We start from the raw sequence: 23,576 nt of genomic DNA on the forward strand, positions 1-23,576 counted from the left end.
TTTAGGAGGTACAGCTATTGTGGGGCAGGTTCTAATTACAACGGGCTGATACGAAGGATCTGGTTTTGGATTTCAAGGACCGCGGAGAAACTAAGCACAGAACTGGATTTATATCACAGCCTGCAAAATCTTTCACCCCAACCAAGAGACAAAAACCACAGGTACGGCATTTCAACCAAAAACCCTTACATTTTAAAAGAAACCCCCGTCTCTACTAAAAAGGAAGAGAGATGCTGGAGGCGAAGAAGGAAGAAGTAACAGCTGCACTTCACTTTATCATAAAACAGCAATCTTAAAAGTATAAGATTTTTGCCTTTGTCATTTAAAAATGTCAGAGAGAGGCAGGGCACAATGGCTCACGCCTATAATCCCAGCACTTTGGGAGACTGAGGTGGGCAGATTGCTTGAATCCAGGAGTTTGAAACCAGCACAAGGTGAAACCCCGCCTCTACTAAAAATACGCAAATCAGCCGGACATCACGATGCACGTCTGTAGTCCCAGCACTTTGGGAGGCCGAAGCGGGTGGATCGCCTGAGCCCAGGAATTCGAGACCAGCCTGGGCAACACAGTGAAACCCCGTCTCTACTAGAAACACAAAAATTAGCCAGGCGTGGTGGAGGGTGCCTATAATCCCAGCTACTTGGGTGGCTAAGGCAAGAGAATTGCTTGAACCCGGAGGCAGAGGTTGCAGTGAGCGGAGATTGCACCACTGCACTCCAGCCTGGGCAACAGAGCGAGACTCTGTCTCAATAAATAAATAAATAAACAAACAAACAACATGAAAACGTCAGAAAGTTCTATTGCACTACTCTCTGCAGCAGAAAGCAGGCAAGATGACTTGCAAGGGTTGCCTTATTTTATCAGCATTAGGTACTAAATTTGCCTTCTGTTTGCTGTGTGCTAGACATTTCAAAAATTGTTTGCAAACATTATCCTCTCTAAGCTGTGCAACTGTAAGAGATGGCTAAACAGGACAACTGCGCTGTTTCTTGGAAGCAGAAACACTGTATGCCTTGGTCATCCCTAAATGTGCATGTGAGCAGCAGAGACAAACTAGATCCAAGTTCAAGGGGTCTTTGCATTCAGGGCCAAGGCTTCCCAGGTGTTGCAAACTGACTGACTGGAGATCAGATTCACTTATTTCATCTGGCCCACACAGTCTTTCTTTTTTTTTTTTTTTTGAGTCAGAATCTTACTCTGTTGCCCAGGCTGGACTACAGTGGCATGATCTCAGCTCACTGCAAACCCCGCCTCCCAGGTTCAAGCGATTCTCCTACCTCAGCCTCCCTAGTAGCTGTGATTACAGGTGCACGCCACCACACCTAGCTAACTTTTTATATTTTTAGGAGAGACGGGGTTTCACCATGTTGGCCAGGCTGGTCTCAAACTCCTGACCTCAGGTGATCTGCCCGCCTAGGGCTCCCAAAGTGCTGGGATTACAGGTGTGAGCCATCGTGCCCGGCCCTCATACAGTGTTTTAAAAGGCACTTTAATAGACAGGTGTTAATACTTGGTCTCAGTATATACAACTTTGCACCTGCTATCTTAAAAATGGATCCCACATGCATTTATTTCATCTGTGTGCCACTAACCTGCATTCTTAATACACCATCACACCATCAGCTCTGCCCCAGCATCTCTGTGGACAAATCTGATGGGAGCATGCAAGAAACAATGACCAACTAGGACCCAGTGGGACAAAAAGTATCTATTTTGCACAACTGAGACCTATGCCTCCTTCAAAAATTTGTTTCTGGCCAGGTGTGGTGGCTCACGCCTGCAATCCCAGCACTTTGGGAGGGTGAGGCAGGCAGATCACTTGAGCTCAGGAGTTCGAGACTAGCCTGGGCAACATGGTGAAACCCCATCTCTACCAAAAATACAAAAAATTAGCTGGGTGCGGTGATGCACGCCTATGGCCCCAGCTAGTCAGGAGGCTGAGGTGAGAGGATCACTTGAGCCTGGGAGGTGGAGGTTGCAGTGAGTTGAGATCGCCCCACGACACTCCAGCCTGGGTGACAGAGTGAGAACCCGTCCCAAAAAAGAAAAAAAAAAAAAGTTTCCACATGCTTTTTTTTTTTTTGCATGTTTTACATGATTAAAGCTAAGAAAAAAGTCTGAAAATACACTTGAGACACACACCTCTGATTTTAAAACTCTGAAAAAAAAGCAAAGCAATCTCTTTCAGCTTTCCTCTGAGAGAAGAAAGCCAGCACAGCTAGTCAGGAGCAATAAACATAAAGAAACCATCAATAATTAACTCATCACCCTTCTCCATCCCCACTCTGTATCCTTCCCAATCAAAACAAACAGAAGAGCGGGAGGGAAGGGAAAGAAGCTGCCAAATGTCCGCACATGCTCCAACAGCCAGGACGCAGGCTTTGCATTTTGCAGAAGTGACATCACTAGGGTAACATCAGTCAAGAGTCAGCAAGCCTGGCTTCTGTCTTTGTGCTTTCCAAGTTTATAATGATCAGCCTACAAAAATACTTAGGCCGGCAAGGATCCATGTTCCAAGATGCACACCATCATTCACTAATGTGGAAAACTGGAAACCTCAATGTCAACAGAGGACTGAATGGAAAATGATGCAGTTGTTAAGAACTGTATGTACTAATATGGAAGAAAGCTCACGATATGTTAAAAATGGGTGCCCATTTTTGTTTACATCCCCCTCTCTGCACATAGAATAGAAAAGGGTCTGGAGGATGCACCAGAATGGGGGTAAAGCAAGCCCTGTGGATATGTACCTGATACACTGCTTTAAGATACACTACATACACATATATACAGTAAGTATAGATTGCTTTAGAGATTTTAAAAAGCTTAGGCCAGGCACCGTGGCTCTCTCCCACCCCGGCACTTTGGGAGGCTGAGGCAGAAGGGTCGCTTGAGTCCAGGAGTTCGAGACCAGCCTGGGCAACATAGTGAGACCCCTGTCTCTACAAAAAATTTTAAAAATTAGCCAGGTATGGTGGCATGTGCCTTTAGTCCCAAATACTTGGGAGGCTCAGGCAAGAGGATTGCTTGAGCCTGAGAGGTTGAGACTGCAGTGAGCTGTGATTGCATCCCTGTGCTCCAGCTTGGGCGACAGAGTGAGACCCTGTCTCAAAAAACAAACAAACAAAAACTTGGACAAAAAATAAAATAGCTATTGTTCCAGGATAATTTTATTCTACTGAACCAAGTTCCAGGGAAAGAATTTTTCCTACTGTGGTTTTGTCTCCTCCATCCCTTTGCAAACATTTCTTGAACGCATGCTAAGTGCTGGGCACTGCTTAAGGGGGCAGACAAAAAGCACCTACATCCATTGCACGAGGTGCACACATAGTACTAGCTGCAGGCACAAACTTTCTGTACACAGGCATGCTCATGTTAGGAAATTACCTTGTGAGGAAAAGGAGTGTCATTTCTCGGTTCACACATTCTAAGGCAAAAGAACACACTTTGGGCTGGGTGCAGTGGCTCATGCCTGTAAGTAATTTCAGCACTGTGGGAGGCCGAGGCAGGAGGACTGCTTGAGCCCAGGAATTTGAGACCAGCCTGGGCAACAAAGCAAGATTCTGCCTCTACATAAAAAAAAAAGAATAATGATAGGGTCGGGTGCAGTGGCTCATGCCTGTAATCCCAGCACTTTGGGAGGCCAAGGCGGGCAGATCATGAGGTCAGAAGTACAAGACCAGCCTGGCCAAAACGGTGAAACCCCATCTCTACTAAAAATTAGCCAGGCACACACCTGTAATCCCAGCTATTCAGGAGGGTGAGGCAGAAGAATCACTTGAATCAGGGAGGCTGAGATTGCTGGGAGGCTGAGGTTGCAGTGAGCCGAGATCGCGCCACTGCACTCCACCCTGGGCAACGGAGCAAGACTCCGTCTCTAAATAAATAAATAAATAAAATGAAAGAACACACTTTGGAAACAAAAATAACATCCTAATAGAATAAGTTAATAAACTGTTATCCAACATAGGATAAAATATATGAATCAAAGGCCCCTGAGACTTCAGCGGCACACATCATCTGCATTTAATCCTACGCAAAACACACACTAAGAGGAAAGGCTCAAAATGGGTTGTAGGCCGGGAACGGTGGCTCAAGCCTGTAATCCCAGCACTTTGGGAGGCTGAGGCAGGCAGATCACGAGGTCAGGAAATCGAGACCATCCTGGCTAACACGGTGAAACCCCATCTCTACTGAAAATAGAAAAAATTAGCTGGGTGTGGTGGCACGCACCTATAGTCCCAGCTACTCCAGAGGCTGAGGCAGGAGAATCGCTTGAACCCGGGAAGCGGAGGTTGCAGTGAGCCAAGATAAAAAAGCCACTGCACTCCAACCTGGGTGACAGAGTGAGACACTGTCTCAAAAAAAAAACAAAAACAAAAGGTGGGGGTTGTATACCAATGAGGTGATGGAGGCTTGGGTGGTCGGGTAACAAGAGGCTTCGGGAATAGCTGGGATCTAATTAATCTTCAAAACACCCGACCCATTACCTAAAATACCATCCTGTTCTATTAGAATACACTATAACAAAACAAAATGATGAACCTGCCCAGGTCGTGCTCCAAAGGCCTTTTCTTTAAAACGTTAAAAGGGGCCTCGGGCTCAAAGTAGAAATTAAGAGGCACAACCTGGTACTAACCACGGACAAAGCCATCAAGGAAGCTCAGGCCCTCAGGAGGCAGAAAGCCTGAGATGGCTGGGAAAAGATAAAGTCGCCTCCCCAAAATAGGCGTCAATGTGACAGCGGGGTTTCCCAGGACCTCAGAGAGGCAGGTGAGCCCAGCCATCACTCAATCTGCGGAATAAGCATTTTCGTCCTTTACCCAATCCGTCCCCAATGTGCTGTCAGAAGAAACCCGAACCGTCCTGCAGCAGAGACGGGAGCAAAGCGGAGAGGAGACTGCCCCAAACATGTTCCCGGAGGGAGGGAGCGGGGGGAGGTTTTTGGAAAGAGGCCTGCAGGGGCGGAACAGTGGGTGTGAGGGCAGGGGTAGCGCTGCAATCGGAGGGTCTAGGGTCGCAGGGAAGGGGGTGGCAGGATGGAGGGGTAGGAGAGAGAAAGAGAAAAGAAACGGGGGGCATCTAGGAAAGGAGTATGGGGAGGGAGTAAGAGGAGAAAGAGGATGGAGCCTGGCAGTGGGAGTTTGGGGAAGGGCAAGGCTGAACCACCCAGGAAGTCCCGGAAGGAGGAGAGGGCAACCGGGTGGAAGACAGACCAGCGCAGAAAGAGAAACAAAGTTGCCAAGGGCGAGGGACGCGCGCTAGGGACGCACGGGTGGCAAGGCACTCAGTGCCTAACTTTTTAGGACCGGAGGCTCCAGGAAGGCGGGATTTTGGAGCCCGGGGACCAGGGGAGTCCAGGCGGCCGGGAAGCGACCCGCAAGCGAGGGGCGTGGGGGTACCTGCCAGGCGGGCCCGGGGTTCCAGGGTCCTGGGGCGGGGCAGAGGAGCCTTCCCAGTCGCGGAGGAGGTCACCAGGCAGCCACCCCGACCCCAGCCCCGCGCAGCCCCGCACTTACCGGAGCAGGCGCGGCGAAGACAAGGCGGCGGCGGCGGCGGCTGTGAGGGGCGGTGCTGCCCCGGTCCTCCGGACCCCGCCCCCGCCCCGGAGCCCGCGGCCGGCGCCGCCCATTGGCTGCTGCTCCACGGTACCGCGTCCACCTCGGCCAATCAGCGCAGAGCAGCGTCGTTTGGAAACTTTTTTCCCAGGCCGGGCGCGGCGGGGCCACGCGGCGGAGGCTCCTGGCCGGAGGGGGGCTTGGGAGGCGCCGGCTGCCGGACGCTGGGCTGGGGCGGGCGGGCCTTGGAGATGCTGCAGGACGCTGCCTGGACACCCAGGAAATGGGTTTGGGCTTGCGGGCCGTGTATTTCAGGAAAATAAGCCGGCCTCTTCTTCACTCCGATTGCGTTTTCCCGTTTTTGCACTTTCCCCAAATCAGAAGGAAAGACAAAGATTCAGGCCCACTGAAGCTAGCAGTGCCCCGTGCCCTTCCTACTCCTTTACACCCATAGTAGAATCTTCAGCATCATTATCTTCTCCAGAGGCAAGAGAACTTAGTGCACAAGAATTTGGTCATAAGCTTGGCTTTGAGTCCTAGCTCTGCCCCTTACAAACTGTGATCTTGGGAAAGTTGTTTAGCCTCTATGACTCCGTTTCCTCATCTATAAAACGCCATTATGGGTCTGGCGCGGTGGTCACGCCTGTAACCCCAGCACTTTGGGAGGCTGAGGCAGGTGGATCACGACATCAGGAGTTCGAGACCCCCCTGGCCGACATGGTGAAACCTCATCTCTACTAAAGATGCAAAAAATTAGCCGGATGTGGTGGCGCGCGCCTGTAATCCCAGCTACTCAGAAGGCTGAGGCAGGAGAATCGCGGGAACCCGGGAGGTGGAGGTTACAGTGAACCGAGATCACACCACTGCACTCTAGCCTAGGCAACAGGGCAAGACTCCGTCTTAAAGAACAAACAAACAAAAGACAAACAAAAAAACGACATTATGCAGAGGACTAAATGAGTTAACAGCATTTGTAAAAACGTTTACAACAGAAATTTGAACATAGTAAGTACAATATATGTATTTGTTAAATGATCTTGATTTTATTTATTTATTTATTTTGAGATGAAGTCTCCCTCTGTCTCCCAGGCTGGAGTGCAGTGGCCTGATCTCCACTCACTACAACCTCCACCTTCTGAGTTCAAACAATTCTCCTGCTTCAGCCTCCCGAGTAGCTGGGATTACAGGCCCACATCACCACACCCGGCTAATTTTTGTATTTTCAGTAGAGGCGGGGTTTCACCATGTTGGCCAGGCTGGTCTCGAATCCCTGACCTCAGGTGATCCACTCACCTCAGCCTCCCAAACTGCTGGGATTACAGGCGTGAGCCACTGCACCCTGCCTGATGATCATGATTTTTATTTAAAAATACTATATCTTATTCATTCTAACTCTATTTTTGTACCCACTAACCAGAATGCTCCATGTTTGTTAATGAACATGTTTTGGAAGAAAATTTTAAAAAAACAATTTTTTTTTGTGTCTGCCAGGCACAATTCTCACAGCAACCCTAATTGTTTACTAACAAATTTAAAAAGAATTTTTTTCTTTTCTTTTTTTTTTGAGACAGAGTTTCCCTCTCGTTGCCCAGGCTGGAGTGCAATGGCGCGATCTCGGCTCACTGCAACCTCCGCTTCCCAGGTTCGAGTGATTCTCTTGCCTCAGTCTCCCTAGTAGCTGGGATTACAGGCGCCCACCACCATGCCCAGCTAATTTTTTTGTATTTTTAGTAGAGGCACAGTTTCACTATGTTGGCCAGGCTGGTCTCGAATTCCTAACCTCAGGCGATACACCTGCCTCAGCCTCCCAAAGTGCTGGGATTACAGGCGTGAGCCACCATGCTTGGCTGGAATTTTTTTTTTTTTTAATTTTCTTCCAAAACATCCTGTCATAACATGTTCATTAACAAACATGGAGCATTCTGGTTAGTGGGTACAAAAATAGAGTTAGAATGAATAAGATATAGTATATGGGAGCACAATAGGGTGACTACAGTCCACAACAATGTATTGTACATTTTTAAATAACTAAAGGAGTGTAAGTGGAGTGCTTGTAACACAAAGAAAGAATAAATGCTTGAGGTGATGGACACCCATTTACCCTGCTGTGATTATGATGCATTTTATGCCTGTATCAAAATATCTCATTACCCCATAAATATAAACACCTACTGTGTGCTCATACAAACTAAAAATATGTATATTATTATCCAGCTTTTTTTTTTTTTTGAGACAGTCTCACCCTGTGACATAGGCTGAAGTGCAGTGGCACAATCACTGCTCACTGCATCCTGGACCTCCCAAGTAGCTGGGACCACAGGTGTGCACCACCACACCCAGCTAATTTTTTACTTTTTTTTTTTTTTTTGTAGGGACGTGGATCTCACTATGTTGCCCAGATTGGTCTCGAACTCCTGGGCTCAAGTGATCCTCCCACCTCAGCCTCCCTCCCAAAGTGCTGGGATTATAGGCTGAACCACAGCACCCGGCATTATGAGCATTCTTCTGTACAATGCACCCTTACAGCACAGTGAATACATCAGACAAGGTACTTGTCCTCAAAGGGCTTATATTGTTAAGAGAGAAGCACACTAAATCCATAAGCAGAAAAAGTAACATTTCAGATCTTGATAAGTGCTATGACTAAGGCAAGCTCATTTGATAGAAAAGGGCTGGGAGGGGTCACTTCAGATACTATGGTCAGGGAAGGCCACAGTAGAGAGGCGACCATGCAATTGAACCACAGATGATGAACCATAGGAAAGCATTTTATTGTATCCACGTTAAAGATGAGGAAATAAAGGTGCAGGAAGTTAATTGAGTTGCCTGAGGTCTTACAACTAGTAATTAACAAATCAGGCTTCAGAGCTGGCTCTGACTCGTAAACCCTCCTTCTTTAGTACTATGCTGGAGGGAAAAAGATCTTAGCCATTACAGGGTCTCCCACCCCACTCCTGCCTTCCTGCTGTCCTTAGAATAGCCTTTCTCAAATTCTACTTTGGACTCCTTGCTAATTCCTAAAAACTGCTTAGAGGCACAAAGGGGAACCCCACCACCTATCAACAGGTTTAAGGAAAGTACCAAATGTCTTTCAGGAAACTTCCCAAACATAAATGAATCATTTACATCCTGCTTCACACTTTACTACCTCTGATGCCTTCCCCCTTGGAATTTTATTTTATTTTGATACACAGTCTCACTCTGTTGCCCAGGCTGGAGTGCAGTGCTGCAATCTAGGCTCACTGCAACCTTCGACTCCTGGGTTCAAGAAGATTCTCCTGCCTCAGCCTCTCGAGTAGCTGGGATTACAGGTGTTCACCACCATGCCCAGCTAATTTTTCTATTTTAGTAGAGATAGGGTTTCACCATGTTGGCCAGGCTGGTTTCGAACTCCTGACCTCAAGTGCTCCACCTGCCTCAGCCTCCCAAAGTGCTGGGATTACAGGTGTGAACCACCACACCAAGCCTCCCCTTAGGAATTTTATTATTTACTTATTGAGATGGAGTTTCACTCTGTCACCCAGGCTAGAGTGCAGTGGTGCGATCTCAGCTCATTGTAACCTCCACCTCCCAGTTCAAGTGATTCTCCTGCCTCAGCCTCCCAAGTAGCTGGAATTATCCCCCCTTGGATTTTTTTTTTTTTTTTTTTGACAGAGTCTCACTCTGTCACCCAGACTAGAGTGCAGTGGTGCGATCTCAGCTCACCGCAACCCCTTCCTCCTGGGTTCAAGCGATTCTCCTGCCTCAGATTCCTGAGTAGCTGAGATTACAGGTGTGTACCACCACACGCAGCTAATTTTGTATTTTTAGTAGAGACAGGGTTTCACCATGTTGGCCAGGCTGGTCTCGAACTCCTGACCTCAACTGATCCACTCGCCTCGGCTCTCCCAAAGTGCTGGGATTACAGGCGTGAGCCACTGGGTCTGGACCCCCTTGGAATTTTATTTGGCCCTAACCACTCTGTGAGGTTTCTGGACAGGAACGAATCACCTCAGCTTACAGAAAAACTGAAGCACAAACTGATGAGGTACTGGTGTTGCCTAAATGGCTTTGATCAAGGCATTTAAACTAGTTGGTTCTCAATTTCCCAAATTTTCCATAAAGAAAAAAGAGAGGGCATTGAAATGATAATCATTAAAGTCTTATTTGGGAACAACATTTAGAGAAATAGGTTTGTCATTGGGTAAAACCTTAAAAATGAAAGGAGGCCGGGCGCGGTGGCTCAAGCCTGTAATCCCAGCACTTTGGGAGGCCGAGACGGGCGGATCACGAGGTCAGGAGATCGAGACCATCCTGGCTAACACGGTGAAACCCCGTCTCTACTAAAAAAAAAAAATACAAAAAACTAGCCGGGCGAGGTAGCGGGCGCCTGTAGTCCCAGCTACTCGGAGGCTGAGGCAGGAGAATGGCGTAAACCCCGGAGGCGGAGCTTGCAGTGAGCTGAGATCCGGCCACTGCACTCCAGCCGGGTGACAGAGCGAGACTCCGTCTCAAAAAAAAAAAAAAAAAAAAAAAAAAGAAAGGAAATTTTTGGTGTACTTTAAAATGTTTCTCTTGTTCTTTTTAAATTAAATTTGTTTTCCTTGTAGCTTTGGAATATGGCTGAGCAGATAACTCAATTTAACTTCCTTAGGTACTTCCATGATCATTTACTAATTCAAACCACTGAACCTAACACAGGCAGAAGATTGGTTTCTGGGGAGAAACTCCTTTAATAACAGCTTGGTTAGTTGAAAAGCTGAATTGCATGTAAAGTAGCTACTTAAATAGCACACAAAAAAGTCTTTCGGTTTTAATAAATGTGAAGATTATAATTTGGACAGGGGAAAAACAGTTACTTGTACTCTCTAAAGTTTTCCCAGCAAAGAAATAGGAATACAATTAATAGAGGGTATATACATAAAACGTATCTTAAGACAAAATTTATGTATTTTGATTCATAATTGTCTCCTTTTAAGGGCTACTATTCTTTGCTTAGGCTGGTAGTCTTTAGAAAGCAGCAATAAAATTACATTTCTTTTAAAAGGATTTGTAATTCAGACTTTTTTTTTTTTTTTTTTTTTTTTTTTGAGACGGAGTCTCGCTCTGTCACCCCAGCCTGGAGTGCTGTGGCCGGATCTCAGCTCACTGCAAGCTCCGCCTCCCGGGTTCACGCCATTCTCCTGCCTCAGCCTCCCGGGTAGCTGGGACTACAGGCGCCGCCACCTCGCCCAGCTAGTTTTTTGTAGTTTTTTTTTTTTAGTACAGACGGGGTTTCACCGTGTTAGCCAGGATGGTCTCGATCTCCTGACCTCGTGATCCACCCGTCTCGGCCTCCCAAAGTGCTGGGATTACAGGCTTGAGCCACCGCGCCCGGCCAGTAATTCAGACTTTTATTCAGACTTCCACTTAATACGTCTATTTTGTTTAAAAAAATTTTTAAATAGACACAAGTGTCACGCCATGTTCCTCAGGCTGGTTTTAAACACCGAGCCTCAAGGGATCCTCCTGTCTCAGCCTCCCAAAGTGGTGGGATTATGGGCATGAGTCACCATGTCCTGGGCATTTTTAATCACTACATTTATGCGTTGTGACTAGTTACAGCTCTGGACTCAAAAGAATGCCACGCTAAGTCAAACAAAATGTGTCTGCTTGGTAAAAAGGAATCTAAAATAAAAATATACATATAAAGAAAATGTGGTCAGGCTCGCTGGCTCAGCCTTGTAATCCTAAAGAGGCCGAGGAAGGAGGATCACTTGAAGCTAGGAGTTCGAGACCAGCCTAGCCAACATGGCAATATCCCGTCTCTGCTAAAAACACAAAAATTAGCCGGGCATGGTGGTGGGCGCCTGTAATCCTAGCTACTCGGGAGGCTGAGGCATGAGAATCGGTTGAACCTGGCAGGAGGAGGCTGCAGTGAGCCAAGATCCTACCACTGCACTCCAGCCTGGGCAATGAAGCAAGACTTTGTCTCAAAAAAAAAACTAAAAAGGAAATGTGTCTGCATTCTTTTATGTTTTCTGGCTAAAAACTATTTTTTTAAAAAAACAATTAGAAACCCACGATTACCTTGTTTCTTTTTTTTTTTTTTTGAGACGGAGTCTTGCTCTGTCGCCCGGGCTGGAGTGCAGTGGCCGGATCTCAGCTCACTGCAAGCTCCGCCTCCCGGGTTTACGCCATTCTCCTGCCTCAGCCTCCCGAGTAGCTGGGACTACAGGCGCCCGCCACCTCGCCCGGCTAGTTTTTTGTATTTTTAGTAGAGACGGGGTTTCACCATGTTAGCCAGGATGGTCTCAAACTCCTGACCTCGTGATCCGCCCGTCTCGGCCTCCCAAAGTGCTGGGATTACAGGCTTGAGCCACCGCGCCCGGCCTCTTTTTCTTTCTTTTCTAAATAGCGATAGACTTTCACTGTTTCCCAGTCTAGTCTCAAATGTATAGGCTCAACAGATCCTCCCTCCGTAGTCTCTAAAAGTATTGGGATTACGGGCCTGAGCCACTGCGCCCAGCCCACAGTCAAGATTTAGTCAGCAGTAATAAATACCTACGCAGGGAGAGGATGTGTGCTTGTCATCTGCCTTCTGGAAAATTAAATACAGGCACAAAGGATTCTTCAGCTACATGTCTGATCTTGCCCTCCACAATACCCGTCTACAAGGATGCTTACAGGGACGTGTTAATCCCTACGTAATGGGGGTTGCCTATTGAAATAACCTCCCAGTGAGGATTTTTTTGGGGGAAAATGTTCTCGTTTGGCAATTTCGACTTACTGATTCTTTTGCAAAGTTAACTTGTTTCTGGGCAAACTTTAAAAATAAACTTCTAAGGTAGCATTCAGCTAGCAGCACATCCTAAATTGTGTCTAGATTTAATTTACACAATATGTGCTTTGTTTTTCTCCTAATTTGCAACAGAAAATAGTAAGCAGCTGGTAGTTTCAGAAATCACCCTCTTGCTGAGTCTTAAAATTTTTTCATTCCAGGGAAACGTGAAGATTGTGGGACGCTATTAAAAAAAAAAAAAAAAAAGCAAACCACACGGCATATCTGGCCACCTAAGACATAAAAGTGTTTGAAACTAACCATAAGGTCTCCTTTCTGCTCGCCCAACCTGTCACTGGAAACGCAGTATTCATTTGTAACCAGCTTTGGAGCAGGGTTTTTAAAGATAACGTTTTCTTGCCAAAGTCCCCCCCAAAATCTCTTGATTCTTGGTGGCAATGTCCAGTTGAGTCTTTGCACACCCTTTATTTTTGCCAGTTGGGTCGCAACTTTGCGAGAACCCCGGGGGACCTCGCAAGAAGCCGGGTTGGCAGTTATTTTTTTTCTTCACTTGCCACTAGGTTGCACTAGATTTAGGATGCTGGGGAATATGCGCCATTTAATTTTTAAAAATAAAGTAGGACCATCACGTGACGAGACCTGAGCGAGGGGGGAAAAAAAAAGCAGAAACGATCGGGGTTTTCATTGAAATTCCCTTCAAACCGCCTTCCCTCCAAAGCTTGAAAGAGCCGAATTCTACTAAATCCTGGTTGGCAGGCTTTTTCCTCGGATCCACGTCACGAGCTCTCTCATTCTCCGCTTCAAGGTTCCTTTCGACTCCACAACGTGAAGCCAGGGGGAAGGCCTCCTTAAACTGGGGGTTTTCGCCAAAAAAGCCAGAGTCACCCCCCGGGAAAGTCCCTATTTAGGGGTTTATCGGGAGGGGACTGAGCCTGACGAGGCTGCAGGGCCGCGAGGCCCCGCCCCCCCCGGGGTTCCCAGCATGCCCCGCGCGGACAGGACGCGGCGGAGGAGGCGGGGCGAGAAGGGGGCGGGGCGAAGGGGAGAGAAGGGCGTCGGTTTTGCGACAGGGGCGGTGCGGTGCGGAAGCGGAAGTGGAGGGTGCGCTTGGCGGCGGCGGCGGGAGCTGCGGAGTCGGGAATCAAAACAAAGGGCCTGGGGGGGCGGGGGGAAGGCGGCGGGGCCGGAATGTGAGCGGAGGTGGAGCCGGCGGCAGAGGTGAGTTTGCAGACAGCGCTGCGACCAGACCCCGGCAGGCTTTGTTCCGGGGCCAGCGGGGCGGGACGGAGGACAGTACCCCCTATTTCCCCGCCTATTGCTGGTGGGATGGTGGTGGAGGGGACTGGTTGGCTAACTGGGACGCGCCAGTCGGCCCCCCCAAGAAAGAGTTGGCTTGTCTCCCTTTCGGGTCCATTCACTGCTGTCACTGTTGGCGCCGCTGTTCCCCTTCGAGGGTATTTGGCTCCCCGCCCGCCCCTGTCTGTCTGAACCCCGGAGGGGCCCTCCAGGAGTGAAGTGCACAGCTGGAAGGTTAAGAGAGAAGGAAAGGGGCGGGTGTTTTTGCAACACCCTCCCCCCTCCCCGGCCGTTTTGCATTCTCCTCGGCCTTTTAGCAACCCGTAGGGTGTAGCCTCAGGGTTGACAGATAGTGTCTAGGGCTTTAGCCACTCTCACTAGTAGTTGTAACGCGACCTCTTGATACACCTTTTAGAGTTTCTCAAGCACCTTTCCGGTAATTCCAAGAGCTGTCCAATTGCATGTGTATCTTTTGGACTTCTCTGAGCGGTAAATCTCTGAGCGGTAAATATTCTCGTGTTTTGCATATCGGTGTATTGAAACCTAAACTGTCTTCCTAGATATTTATTAAGCTTTATTCGTTCAACAGTTATTTTTTGAAATGTGCCAGGCATTGTACTAAGGGCAGGAGACGGAATAGTGAATAAGAAAACGTAGTCTCTGCTGTCATGGAGTTTATATTCTAAATGGGGGAGAAAGATAATAAAATAAGCTAAAAAGGCCACTTTAAACACAGAGCTATGGGGGAGAAAACGGTAATGGGATGGGGTGGTGTGGGGTCAAGGACTAGATTGGGTGCTAAGGAAACACCGTTTGCTAAATGTTCCCTGTGATTATCCAAACAATGGCCTTGTAAGGTGGTTTCTATTATTGTCACACCCATTTTAGAGATGGGATCTGAGGTTCAGAGAGGTTGTGAGTTGTCTAAAGCTGCACCACGGTAGAATTGGAGACCAAAATGCAGACAGTCGACAGAGTCGACTGAATTGCTCAAAAGAGTTGGAGAGAATGACAGAAAGGAGACCGTCACTCAAGTCAAACAGAACCTGCTTTTGGCTACCTAAGTTGCTTCGTGGATAATATTTGGGAAATTTTCAGGGTGCAGGCACCTGAAAGTTTTTACTTTTAATCGCTTGTATTGTGCAGTATTGAAGACACCTTGGTGTAGTGGAAAGGGGTGAGCAAACCTAATTTTGTGTCAGGCTCACTACAAAACTTCGTTAAGTTTGTGTTTCCCCCTCTGCAAAAATGTAGCTAATTTCTCCCCTGTCTACCTCACAGAATTATTGCGAAAATTATGTAAGTGGTTCCCACCGTCTGGGTTTTTTTCATCATTATATTCCTTGTGCCAAGCACAGACCTGCTGTATAGTAGATACTAAGTAAATATTTGCTGAATGAAGACATAAGTAATGTTAAATGAAATACCTTGTAAACTAGATTACACTGTAAATGTCAGCTCACTTTCAGGATTTGGCTTTGAAGAACTTTGAGAAAATGTTTATGTACACCGTGAATATCACAGATGCTTAGGATTTTGAGGGGAGCTTTTTGGGGGACATAAAAACTGTATCTAATAGGAAAAGCAAGAATCATAATTTACTATCAGTAGTAGCAGTTAAATCCATCCCTGTCTCCAAATTAACCACTCCCCATAGTGTGTAGTGGGTAAATGGTGTGCTTTATTAATTAAATTCCTCATTCAACTAATGTTTACCTTGTATTTACAGAATAGGGGGCATTTTGGTTGGCACAAGAGATGCAGTGGTGAAAATAGACAGTGGGGTTCATTTATCTTAATTTTTTTCTTTTTCTGTGTAATGCAGTGGCTGGGGAGAAATTAGCCACATTTTACATAGGAGGAAACAGAAACTTCGAAACGAAAATTTTTTTAGAGATGGAATCTCACTCTGTTGCCCACACTGAAGGGCAGTGGCCCAATCATAGTTCACTACAGCCTCAAATTCTTGGGCTCAAGAGATCCTCCCACCTCCGTCTCTCCAGTAGCTGGGACTAGGTGCACACTGCCACACCATGCTAATTTTTTAAACTTTATTTTATTTTAGAGCTGTGATCTTGCTGTGTTGCCCAGGCTGACAAAAGAGCCACATAGTAAATAGAGGCTTTGTGGGCCATACAGTCTCTTTACAGAGACTCTCTTGGCAGCTCTGCAATTGGAATGCAAAAGCAGCCATAGGCAGTATTTAAATGAATGAGTGTGGCTGTGACCCAGTAAAACTTTATTTATGGACACTGAAATTTGAATTCATGTAATTTTGTTTGTTTTTGAGATAGGGTCTCACTCTGTCACCCAGGCTGCAGTGCAGTGGCACAATCACAGCTCACTGCAGCCTCGACCTCCTGGGCTCAAGCGATCCTCACACCTCAGCCTCCCAAGTAGCTGGGACTACAGGCTTGCACCACCATGCTCGGCTAATTTTTTTGTATTTTTTGTAGAGATGGGGTTTTGCTGTGTTGCCCAGGCTGGTCGGGAACTCCTGGGTTCAAGCGATCCACCCACCTTGGCCTCCCAAAGCACTGGGATTATAGGCCTGAGCCACGGTAGGGTGGCTCGCTTGCATTTATTGTTAAGACCTGTAAGAGTGTTGTTGCCCTGGCATAGATACGACACATCTGCGACTTGAGATTTTTCTATCAGTTAGATTTTCAGTGGTATATCAGATTTCATCCTTAGTAAACTAAGAAATTGGTTCAATTTGTTCTGTAGCAAATCAGATTCGAAGTTCACAGAGGCCACTTAGTTTGGACCTTCCATGCTCAGATCAAAGAAACAGTGCAAGACATCTTAAATTAGTTTTAAAATCTTACACATAGTTGTTAATGAGGATGTGGTGGTGGCTCTTTTACTCAGGTTAGATGCTCTCTTCTGTTAACTTTTGACTTTATTGAGCAGAGCCTTCAGGGAGAGAGAGCCGAAAAGAATTCAGAAAAACTAGAAAAAATTGATCCCAGCCAAGTGCGGAGGTAAAGTCTCACTCTGGAGTATGCAAGTTTCCAAGATAAGGTTACTTATCTCAAGCATGGTTATGTGTAGAAAGGAAACGGGACTCATGGAGAGTTCATTTTTCATTTGAAGAGCTATGGAACGTGAAGAATTGCAGATTATAGATTTTTTAAAAAATCAAATTGATAGAGTTAGATTTTAAGCATAAACAGAGTCAACCAAGTTTGCCAAATTCTATTAACCTGTGATTTGCTCTGATACTTATTCTTTCGTGGTTTTTCTTTCTTTATTTTATTATTATTATTTTGTTTAAGATTTGAACTGTTGGCCAGGCGCAGTGGCTAATGCCTGTAATCCCAGCACTTTGGGAGGAGGCTGAGGAGGGTGGATCACTTGAGATCAGGAGTTCAGGACCAGCCTGGCCAACTTGGTGAAACCCCAACTCTACTAAAAATATAAAATTTAGCCAGGCATGGTGGCAGGCTCCTGTAGTCCCAGCTACTCGGGAGGCTGAGGCAAGAAAATCACTTGAACCTGGGAGGCGGAGGTTGCAGTGAGCTGACATCATACCACCGCATGCCAGCCTGGGCAACAGAGCGAGACTCTGTCTCGAAACAAAGATTTGAGTTGTTGAGAGCCATTGCACTGTAAATATAGCTGCAGTGTTGAAAAATTTGTACTTATGCAAGGAAATAACACTGACATCTTACTCGTTCCCAACAGGGTGGAAGAATGAAAGAAAAGAAAGATGAAAGAATGTTGAATCACTTTGCCTGGCTGTATGATGGAAGGAAAGGGAACTGAGAACTCCTGCAGTAGAACACGTGGATGGCTTCAACAAGATAATGATGCTAAGCCATGGCTTTGGAAATTCTCTAATTGCTTTTCTCGTCCTGAGCAGACGCTGCCACGTAGTCCCCAAACGGTAACTATATGCAAGACTAAGGACGTAGCGGGTTCCTCATCCAAATAGATGAGAGAGGTCCATTTGGTCTGGGATACAGTCTCTCATCCTGGAGTCTCTGCCACATTTTTCTGTAGATCTTGCCTGTATTGCCCCTTATACCACATTATAATGTGAGAACACAGCACGATTTTTTAACTCCTGTATTTCACTCTGAGTACCAGTAGATGCCTTAAATATTTAATGGTAAAATTTGGGAAAGATTTCTTTCTCATTAAAGTCACAGGTAACAAAGATTAAAAGTCCACATTGTGGAGTAAAATCAGAGGAAAGTACAAAATATGTTGTATTTTACTGTAGCTCTCTGAGTTGAGTCTATAATCTAGGAAGGGTTGGGAAGAGCTTATCACTGCCTGTTTTTTTTCTTTGAGATTTCTCTTGAATATTTATTTCTCAGTATAAATTTATGTCTCTAACTTCTTGCTTACTCATTGTGATTTTAACATTTTCTTTTTTTTTTTTTTTTGAGATGGAGTCTTGCTCTGTTGCCCAGGCTGGAGTGCAGTGGTACGATCTCGGCTCATTGCAACCTCTGCCTCCCTGGTTTAAGCAGTTCTCCTGCCTCAGCCTCCTGAGTAGCTGGGATTACAGGCCTGTGCCACCACACCTGGCTAAGTTTTGTATTTTTAGTGAAGATGGGGTTTCACCGTGTTGGCCAGGCTTGGTCTTGACCTCCTGACCTCAAGTGATCCTCCTGCCTCAGCCTCCCAAAGTGCTGGGATTACAGGCATGAGCCACTGCACCCGGCCAATTTTGACATTTCCTGATTTCATTTCATGCACTCATGTTACCAGCTTTCTATTTCTTATTTTCTGTTGTACTTGGGATTCAAGTGAGATTATACTATAATTTTATATAAGGATATTAATAACTTTTTTTTAAATTATTTTTTGAGACGGAGTCTCACTCAGCCTCCTAGGCTGGAGTGCAGTGGCACGATCTCAGCTCACTGCAACCACTGTCCCCAGGGTTCAAGGGAGTCTCCCGTCTCAGCCTCCCTAGTAGCTGGGATTACAGGCACCCACCATCATGCCCGGCTAATTTTTGCATTTTAGTAGAGATGGGGTTACACCATGTTGGCCAGGCTGGTCTTGAACTACTGACCTTAGGTGATCCACCCGCCTTGGCCTCCCAAGTGCTGGGATTACAGGCGTGAGCGGCCGCGCCCGGGCTGGTATTAATAACTTTTTAAAAACCAATTTAATTTTCTATTTTTTCTAGGTTTTCACTATATGGTTGTCTTTGTTGCAAGGCCATCAAGTAATTTGAGTCATTTTAGGAGTGTTTTATTTTCGGGACAGTTGACGATGAGGGTTGGCATCAAAAGCAAGGCTTCCTGGGATGGGATGGTAGATCTCGTCCTCATGGAGTCACACAATTCAGAATCACTCAGTCAGATTTACAGATCTTGAAACTCAGTTTTGTCAGTGGCATGCAGAATGGAGTAGGTTCAGGGGATCAACTCATAATAAGCCTGCCTGTATGAGCCTGATCTTTATAAATCAGAATACCATTTCAGTCTGAACTATAATTACCAAAAGGGCAGTTCATTGGCTGGTCAGCCCATTGCTGTTACCTCCCTTTTAGGGAAAGTTTAGCTGAAAATTCACATTTCTTCCAGAGGAGCATATGCTCCCAGGTGAGTGTAGAATCACAGCAAAAGGAGTGGAATTGTAGGTGTCAGATGGACCCTCGTGTGCTGTGAAGGGTGAACACATCTCAGTCACTGTAGCAGGACACCCTCTTCATCTTAATGGCTCTTGCAGTCAGCCTGTGAAGGCTGATGAGTTTAGTCCCCTTTCAGTGGCTAGGTGCTGTGCCAGGTGCTCTATGTGCTATATCTTATTTTATCCTCCTAGCAACTCTAGGAGGTATATTGTATTGTTCCCAATTTATGGATGAGGAAACCAAAGTGTAGGGCAATAACTTATCCAAAGTCATACAACTGTTGATTATCAGATTCTAGCCCAGGTCTCTGCCAATGATGCTCTGCTTAGAACCTTTGTAATATACTGGCTTCCTGTGTCTATGTTGGAGTCATGTGGCAAACTGTTTGTCTTGGATCTTTTTCTTGGATAGTTTTCTAATTTCTCTAAATCTTTTCACTGGCTACAGTATAATTGTCATTATGGCTTTAGGTCATTATATCTTAGGGTTTATGAAATGTCATCAGCAACATGGGTGGGCCATCTGGGTAGATGGCTGATCTCATCTGTGTTTGAAACTTTACTCCTTTCCTTGGGGGATCTTACTGAAATCCCTTAGGGACTGACCACAGGAACTATTAAGTATTGTCCTCAAACCACTGTGTATGTTAGCGGCCTTTATTGAATGCTGTTTGTGTGACTGTTGTTTTCATACCACCTATTTTGTCTTCAGAGGATTCTATGAAGCAAGGGGAAATTATCGAAAGGAAGTTACTGAGGCATGGCGGCTGCTAAAGATGTAAACAGGCCCTCCCATCCCAGTCTGTTTCGATTCAGGAAGCATGTAGTCTTCATTTTATTTGTGTGTTCCAATGTTCACTTCCTGCACACCTCTCTGAAGAATGTTCCTGATTTTAACTAGCTGTGATTCCATTTTGTTCAGTTATGATTTAGTGATGTAACAGAATTGAACACTTTTTCTGTTTGTGAATGCAGTAAGATATGAGTAACCAAAAAAACCATGGGCCTCATAAAATTAATTTATGTTTTGATTTTCTTTTCTCAGAAAGAGTACATGGAGAACAAGAAAGTTGCTGTGGAACTAAAGGATGTACCATCTCCCCTTCATGCTGGCTCTAAGCTTTTTCCAGCAGTCCCACTTCCTGATATTCGTTCTCTTCAGCAGCCTAAAATACAGCTTTCATCTGTCCCCAAAGTAAGCTGCTGTGCTCATTGCCCTAATGAACCCTCCACTTCGCCAATGCGTTTTGGTGGTGGTGGTGGCGGTAGTGGAGGTACCAGTAGCTTGATTCACCCGGGCGCACTGTTAGACTCGCAAAGCACCAGGACAATCACGTGTCAGGTAGGGTCAGGGTTTGCTTTCCAGTCTGCATCTTCACTCCAGAATGCCTCAGCTAGGAACAATTTGGCAGGCATTGCAAGTGACTTTCCCAGCATGTGTCTAGAGAGTAACCTGTCTTCCTGCAAACACCTGCCCTGTTGTGGAAAACTCCACTTCCAATCATGTCATGGTAATGTGCACAAGCTACATCAGTTTCCGACTCTGCAGGGCTGCACCTCCGCTGGCTATTTCCCCTGTTCTGATTTCACAAGTGGGGCTCCGGGGCATTTGGAAGAGCACATTTCACAGTCGGAGCTAACGCCTCACTTGTGCACCAACTCTTTGCACCTTAATGTGGTACCTCCGGTTTGTTTAAAGGGCTCACTTTACTGCGAAGACTGTCTAAACAAGGTTCGTATCTTTTTATTTCTTACGTTGGGTGCAGCTGAGGATTGAGGAATGACTTTTTTGAAGTGGATTTATCTTGAAAAGTCTTTATTATACACGGGGTTGAAGATTCTATGGTATAGGGGAGTCTCCCCATCAGCATAATTTTTGCTGGTTCTGAAAGAAACAAAGGGTAAAATGGGAGAGCATTCAGAAAAGTAGAGTCATTATTTTTGTAGTTTATGCTTTTAGAGGCTCTTGTTGCAGTAAATCTATTTCCTGTATGTGAGACTAGTTGGCAAAGCCTTCGTGTTCTGTCTTTAAAGGCTAAAGCACAATGGATTTCTTATAACTTACATTCAACTTACACATAAGCCCATTCATGTAATGTAGATAACTGCATATTGTCTTTTTGCAATAATGTGGGAAACCTGAAAGTTGGCCTCAGTCACATTGGTGTTCAAGTGAGACTTTACTACCCTTTATGTAAAATATGTATGAGGTCTTCGTTGCAGCAGACTCATGGCCCAAAATGTAAAGATCTGACCACGTGAATATCTTTCTTGATCATGTCAAGTCACTTCTGGAAATGAATTTACGAATTGATAGCTAATGGTTCTTGGAAAGATGATTTGAAAGTATGTTTTCTTACAGGCTAGCAAGTGGAAAGGTAAAACACTTAGTGTGTTTTCAGTTGTTGTATATAACTCCAGCTTCTGAAATGATGTATCTGACACCTCCTCCTTTTTAAAAAAAATTTAAAACAGCCAGCAAGAAATAGCATATCGATGCGGCTAAAGTTTGGCCAAATATACCACCTCCAAATACTCAACCTGCACCTCTTGCTGTCCCTCTGTGTAATGGCTGTGGAACCAAAGGAACAGGGAAGGAGACCACGTTGTTATTGGCGACCAGTCTAGGCAAAGCTGCTTCAAAATTTGGTAAATGACAGTATGGCATAAAATGTGCATATTTAAATAGCTTTCAATATCTAATACTAACATTGCGTTTAATCACCTTGGAAGGATTCCTTATGGTTCTAAAGCTACTGTGTGTGTGAGTCTCCGTTTCCATATCTTGGTAGAAATCTTTTTTTTATTACAGACCAGGAAGTCATTTGCCCTTTATGTTGGGCCGAGGCTGTACACAGAAGCTGTGTATAGAAAAATTGGTAGTATATCAGGAGAAATAAAAGTGCTGGAAAAGATTTGGTGTCACCTTAGGTTGGAAATCACACTTGTTGATGGTATACTCCCTAGAAGTGTTCAGAATAATTTAGTAATGGCTGATTAAAAACAGTATTTGAAAACCAAAGAGTTCTCAGTAAAAATAATTTCCCTGAAAAGTAGTTAATGTGATATGTTTTGAAAACATTTTTAAAATGTTAAATCAGATGTTAATGCAGCGTTAGCTCAGAATCAACGACAGTAACACCCTTTGTCAGCTCCTCAGTGTTGGTTAATACCAAGTAGGTAGATAAGTGTGGGCTAATCTTGAAAGTTGGATCTTGGAGCTGCAGAATCTGGCCAGTTAATGTGCTCGTGTTTAGGGAAGCATCACTGCTTAATGTCAGAATGGCTCATGCTTTGAGATGGATTTATTGTGGGCTTAAAGTCACTTGACTTTTAGATTTGTCTTCTCCTGAAACACAGGAATAATCTCTTAGAGTGATACTTTGACAGCTTGATTGCTCATTTGGTCAACCAGTGAGGTTGGTAGCCTTAAAACTTAGCATTAATTAACAATTTAGTTTTTCTACCACTAAGAATGATAGGTAGTTTATTATCTTATTTTAATTTGCCATTTATTTTCCACTACAAGTGATGGAAAATGTTAACATTTCTTAAGGGTCACCAGAAGTTGCAGTAGCTGGACAGGTGCTAGAAAACTTACCTCCCATTGGAGTTTTTTGGGATATTGAAAACTGCTCCGTTCCCTCTGGCCGGTCAGCAACTGCTGTTGTGCAAAGAATCCGTGAGAAGTTTTTTAAAGGCCACAGAGAAGCAGAATTCATCTGTGTGTGTGACATCAGTAAAGAAAACAAGGAAGTTATTCAAGAGCTGAATAATTGCCAGGTAAAAAAAAGTAATAATTTTAATCTATAGTAGAGGAATAAGCAGATGTTTGTTTGTTTGTTTTGAGACAGAGTCTAAGTGTCACCCAGGCTGGAGTGCAGTGATGCAGTCATGGCTCACTGCAGCCTCGAACCGTGGGACCCCAGTGATCCTCCCACCTCAGCCTCCCAAGTAGCTGGGATCACAGATGCACGCTGTCATGCTTGGCTCATTTTTTATTTTTTGTAGAGACAAGGTCTCCCTATATTCCAAACCAGAAACAAACTGAGAACTCATAACTGTATTATCTCCCTTGAACACCCCTGGATGGCTTTCAGGATCTGGAGTTAGGTGGTGGAGACTCATCTCAAACTCCTGGGATCAAGCAATCCTCTTGCCTTGGCCTCTCAAAGTGCTGTACATGTGTGGGTTTTTGTGTTTTTTTTTTTTTGGAATTCTGATTGAAAGTTTGTTTAATGATAATGCATTTGTACCAAGTTTTCAAATAAATTAGCAAAAGACCACTTCCAAAGTACTAGAAATAATTTAATCATTCTTATCTTTCAGTTATGCTCCCTAATTTATACTTTAGTTCTATACTGGT

At 45.3% G+C, this 23,576-nt stretch overlaps 2 protein-coding genes across 9 annotated transcripts in view; one reads left to right on the forward strand and one right to left on the reverse strand.

The window, feature by feature from the left end:
* The window catches only part of NDE1 (nudE neurodevelopment protein 1), an 83,716-nt gene extending 78,095 nt beyond the window's left edge, over positions 1 to 5,621 (reverse strand). For 3 of the 8 annotated variants that reach the window (XM_033235638.1, XM_033235639.1, XM_033235637.1), the window contains exon 1: positions 5,521 to 5,621. The gene's annotated coding sequence lies outside the window, so the exon portion shown is untranslated. The other 5 variants (XM_033235641.1, XM_033235640.1, XM_033235644.1 and 2 more) reach the window with 4 other exon arrangements.
* Positions 5,622 to 13,391: 7,770 nt separating this feature from the next.
* MARF1 (meiosis regulator and mRNA stability factor 1) overlaps positions 13,392 to 23,576 on the forward strand; it is a 48,123-nt gene continuing 37,938 nt past the window's right edge. Inside the window, 6 exon segments of the mRNA XM_033235652.1 lie at positions 13,392 to 13,537; positions 17,303 to 17,504; positions 20,256 to 20,942; positions 21,686 to 21,698; positions 21,701 to 21,859; positions 22,767 to 22,993. Of these exon segments, the coding sequence (XP_033091543.1) occupies positions 17,361 to 17,504; positions 20,256 to 20,942; positions 21,686 to 21,698; positions 21,701 to 21,859; positions 22,767 to 22,993 (1,230 nt within the window). The 5' untranslated portion in view covers positions 13,392 to 13,537; positions 17,303 to 17,360.

This window comes from Trachypithecus francoisi, unplaced genomic scaffold (genome assembly GCF_009764315.1).
Source record: "Trachypithecus francoisi isolate TF-2019V2 unplaced genomic scaffold, Tfra_2.0 Lachesis_group15, whole genome shotgun sequence".
Taxonomy (NCBI): Eukaryota; Metazoa; Chordata; class Mammalia; order Primates; family Cercopithecidae; genus Trachypithecus; species Trachypithecus francoisi.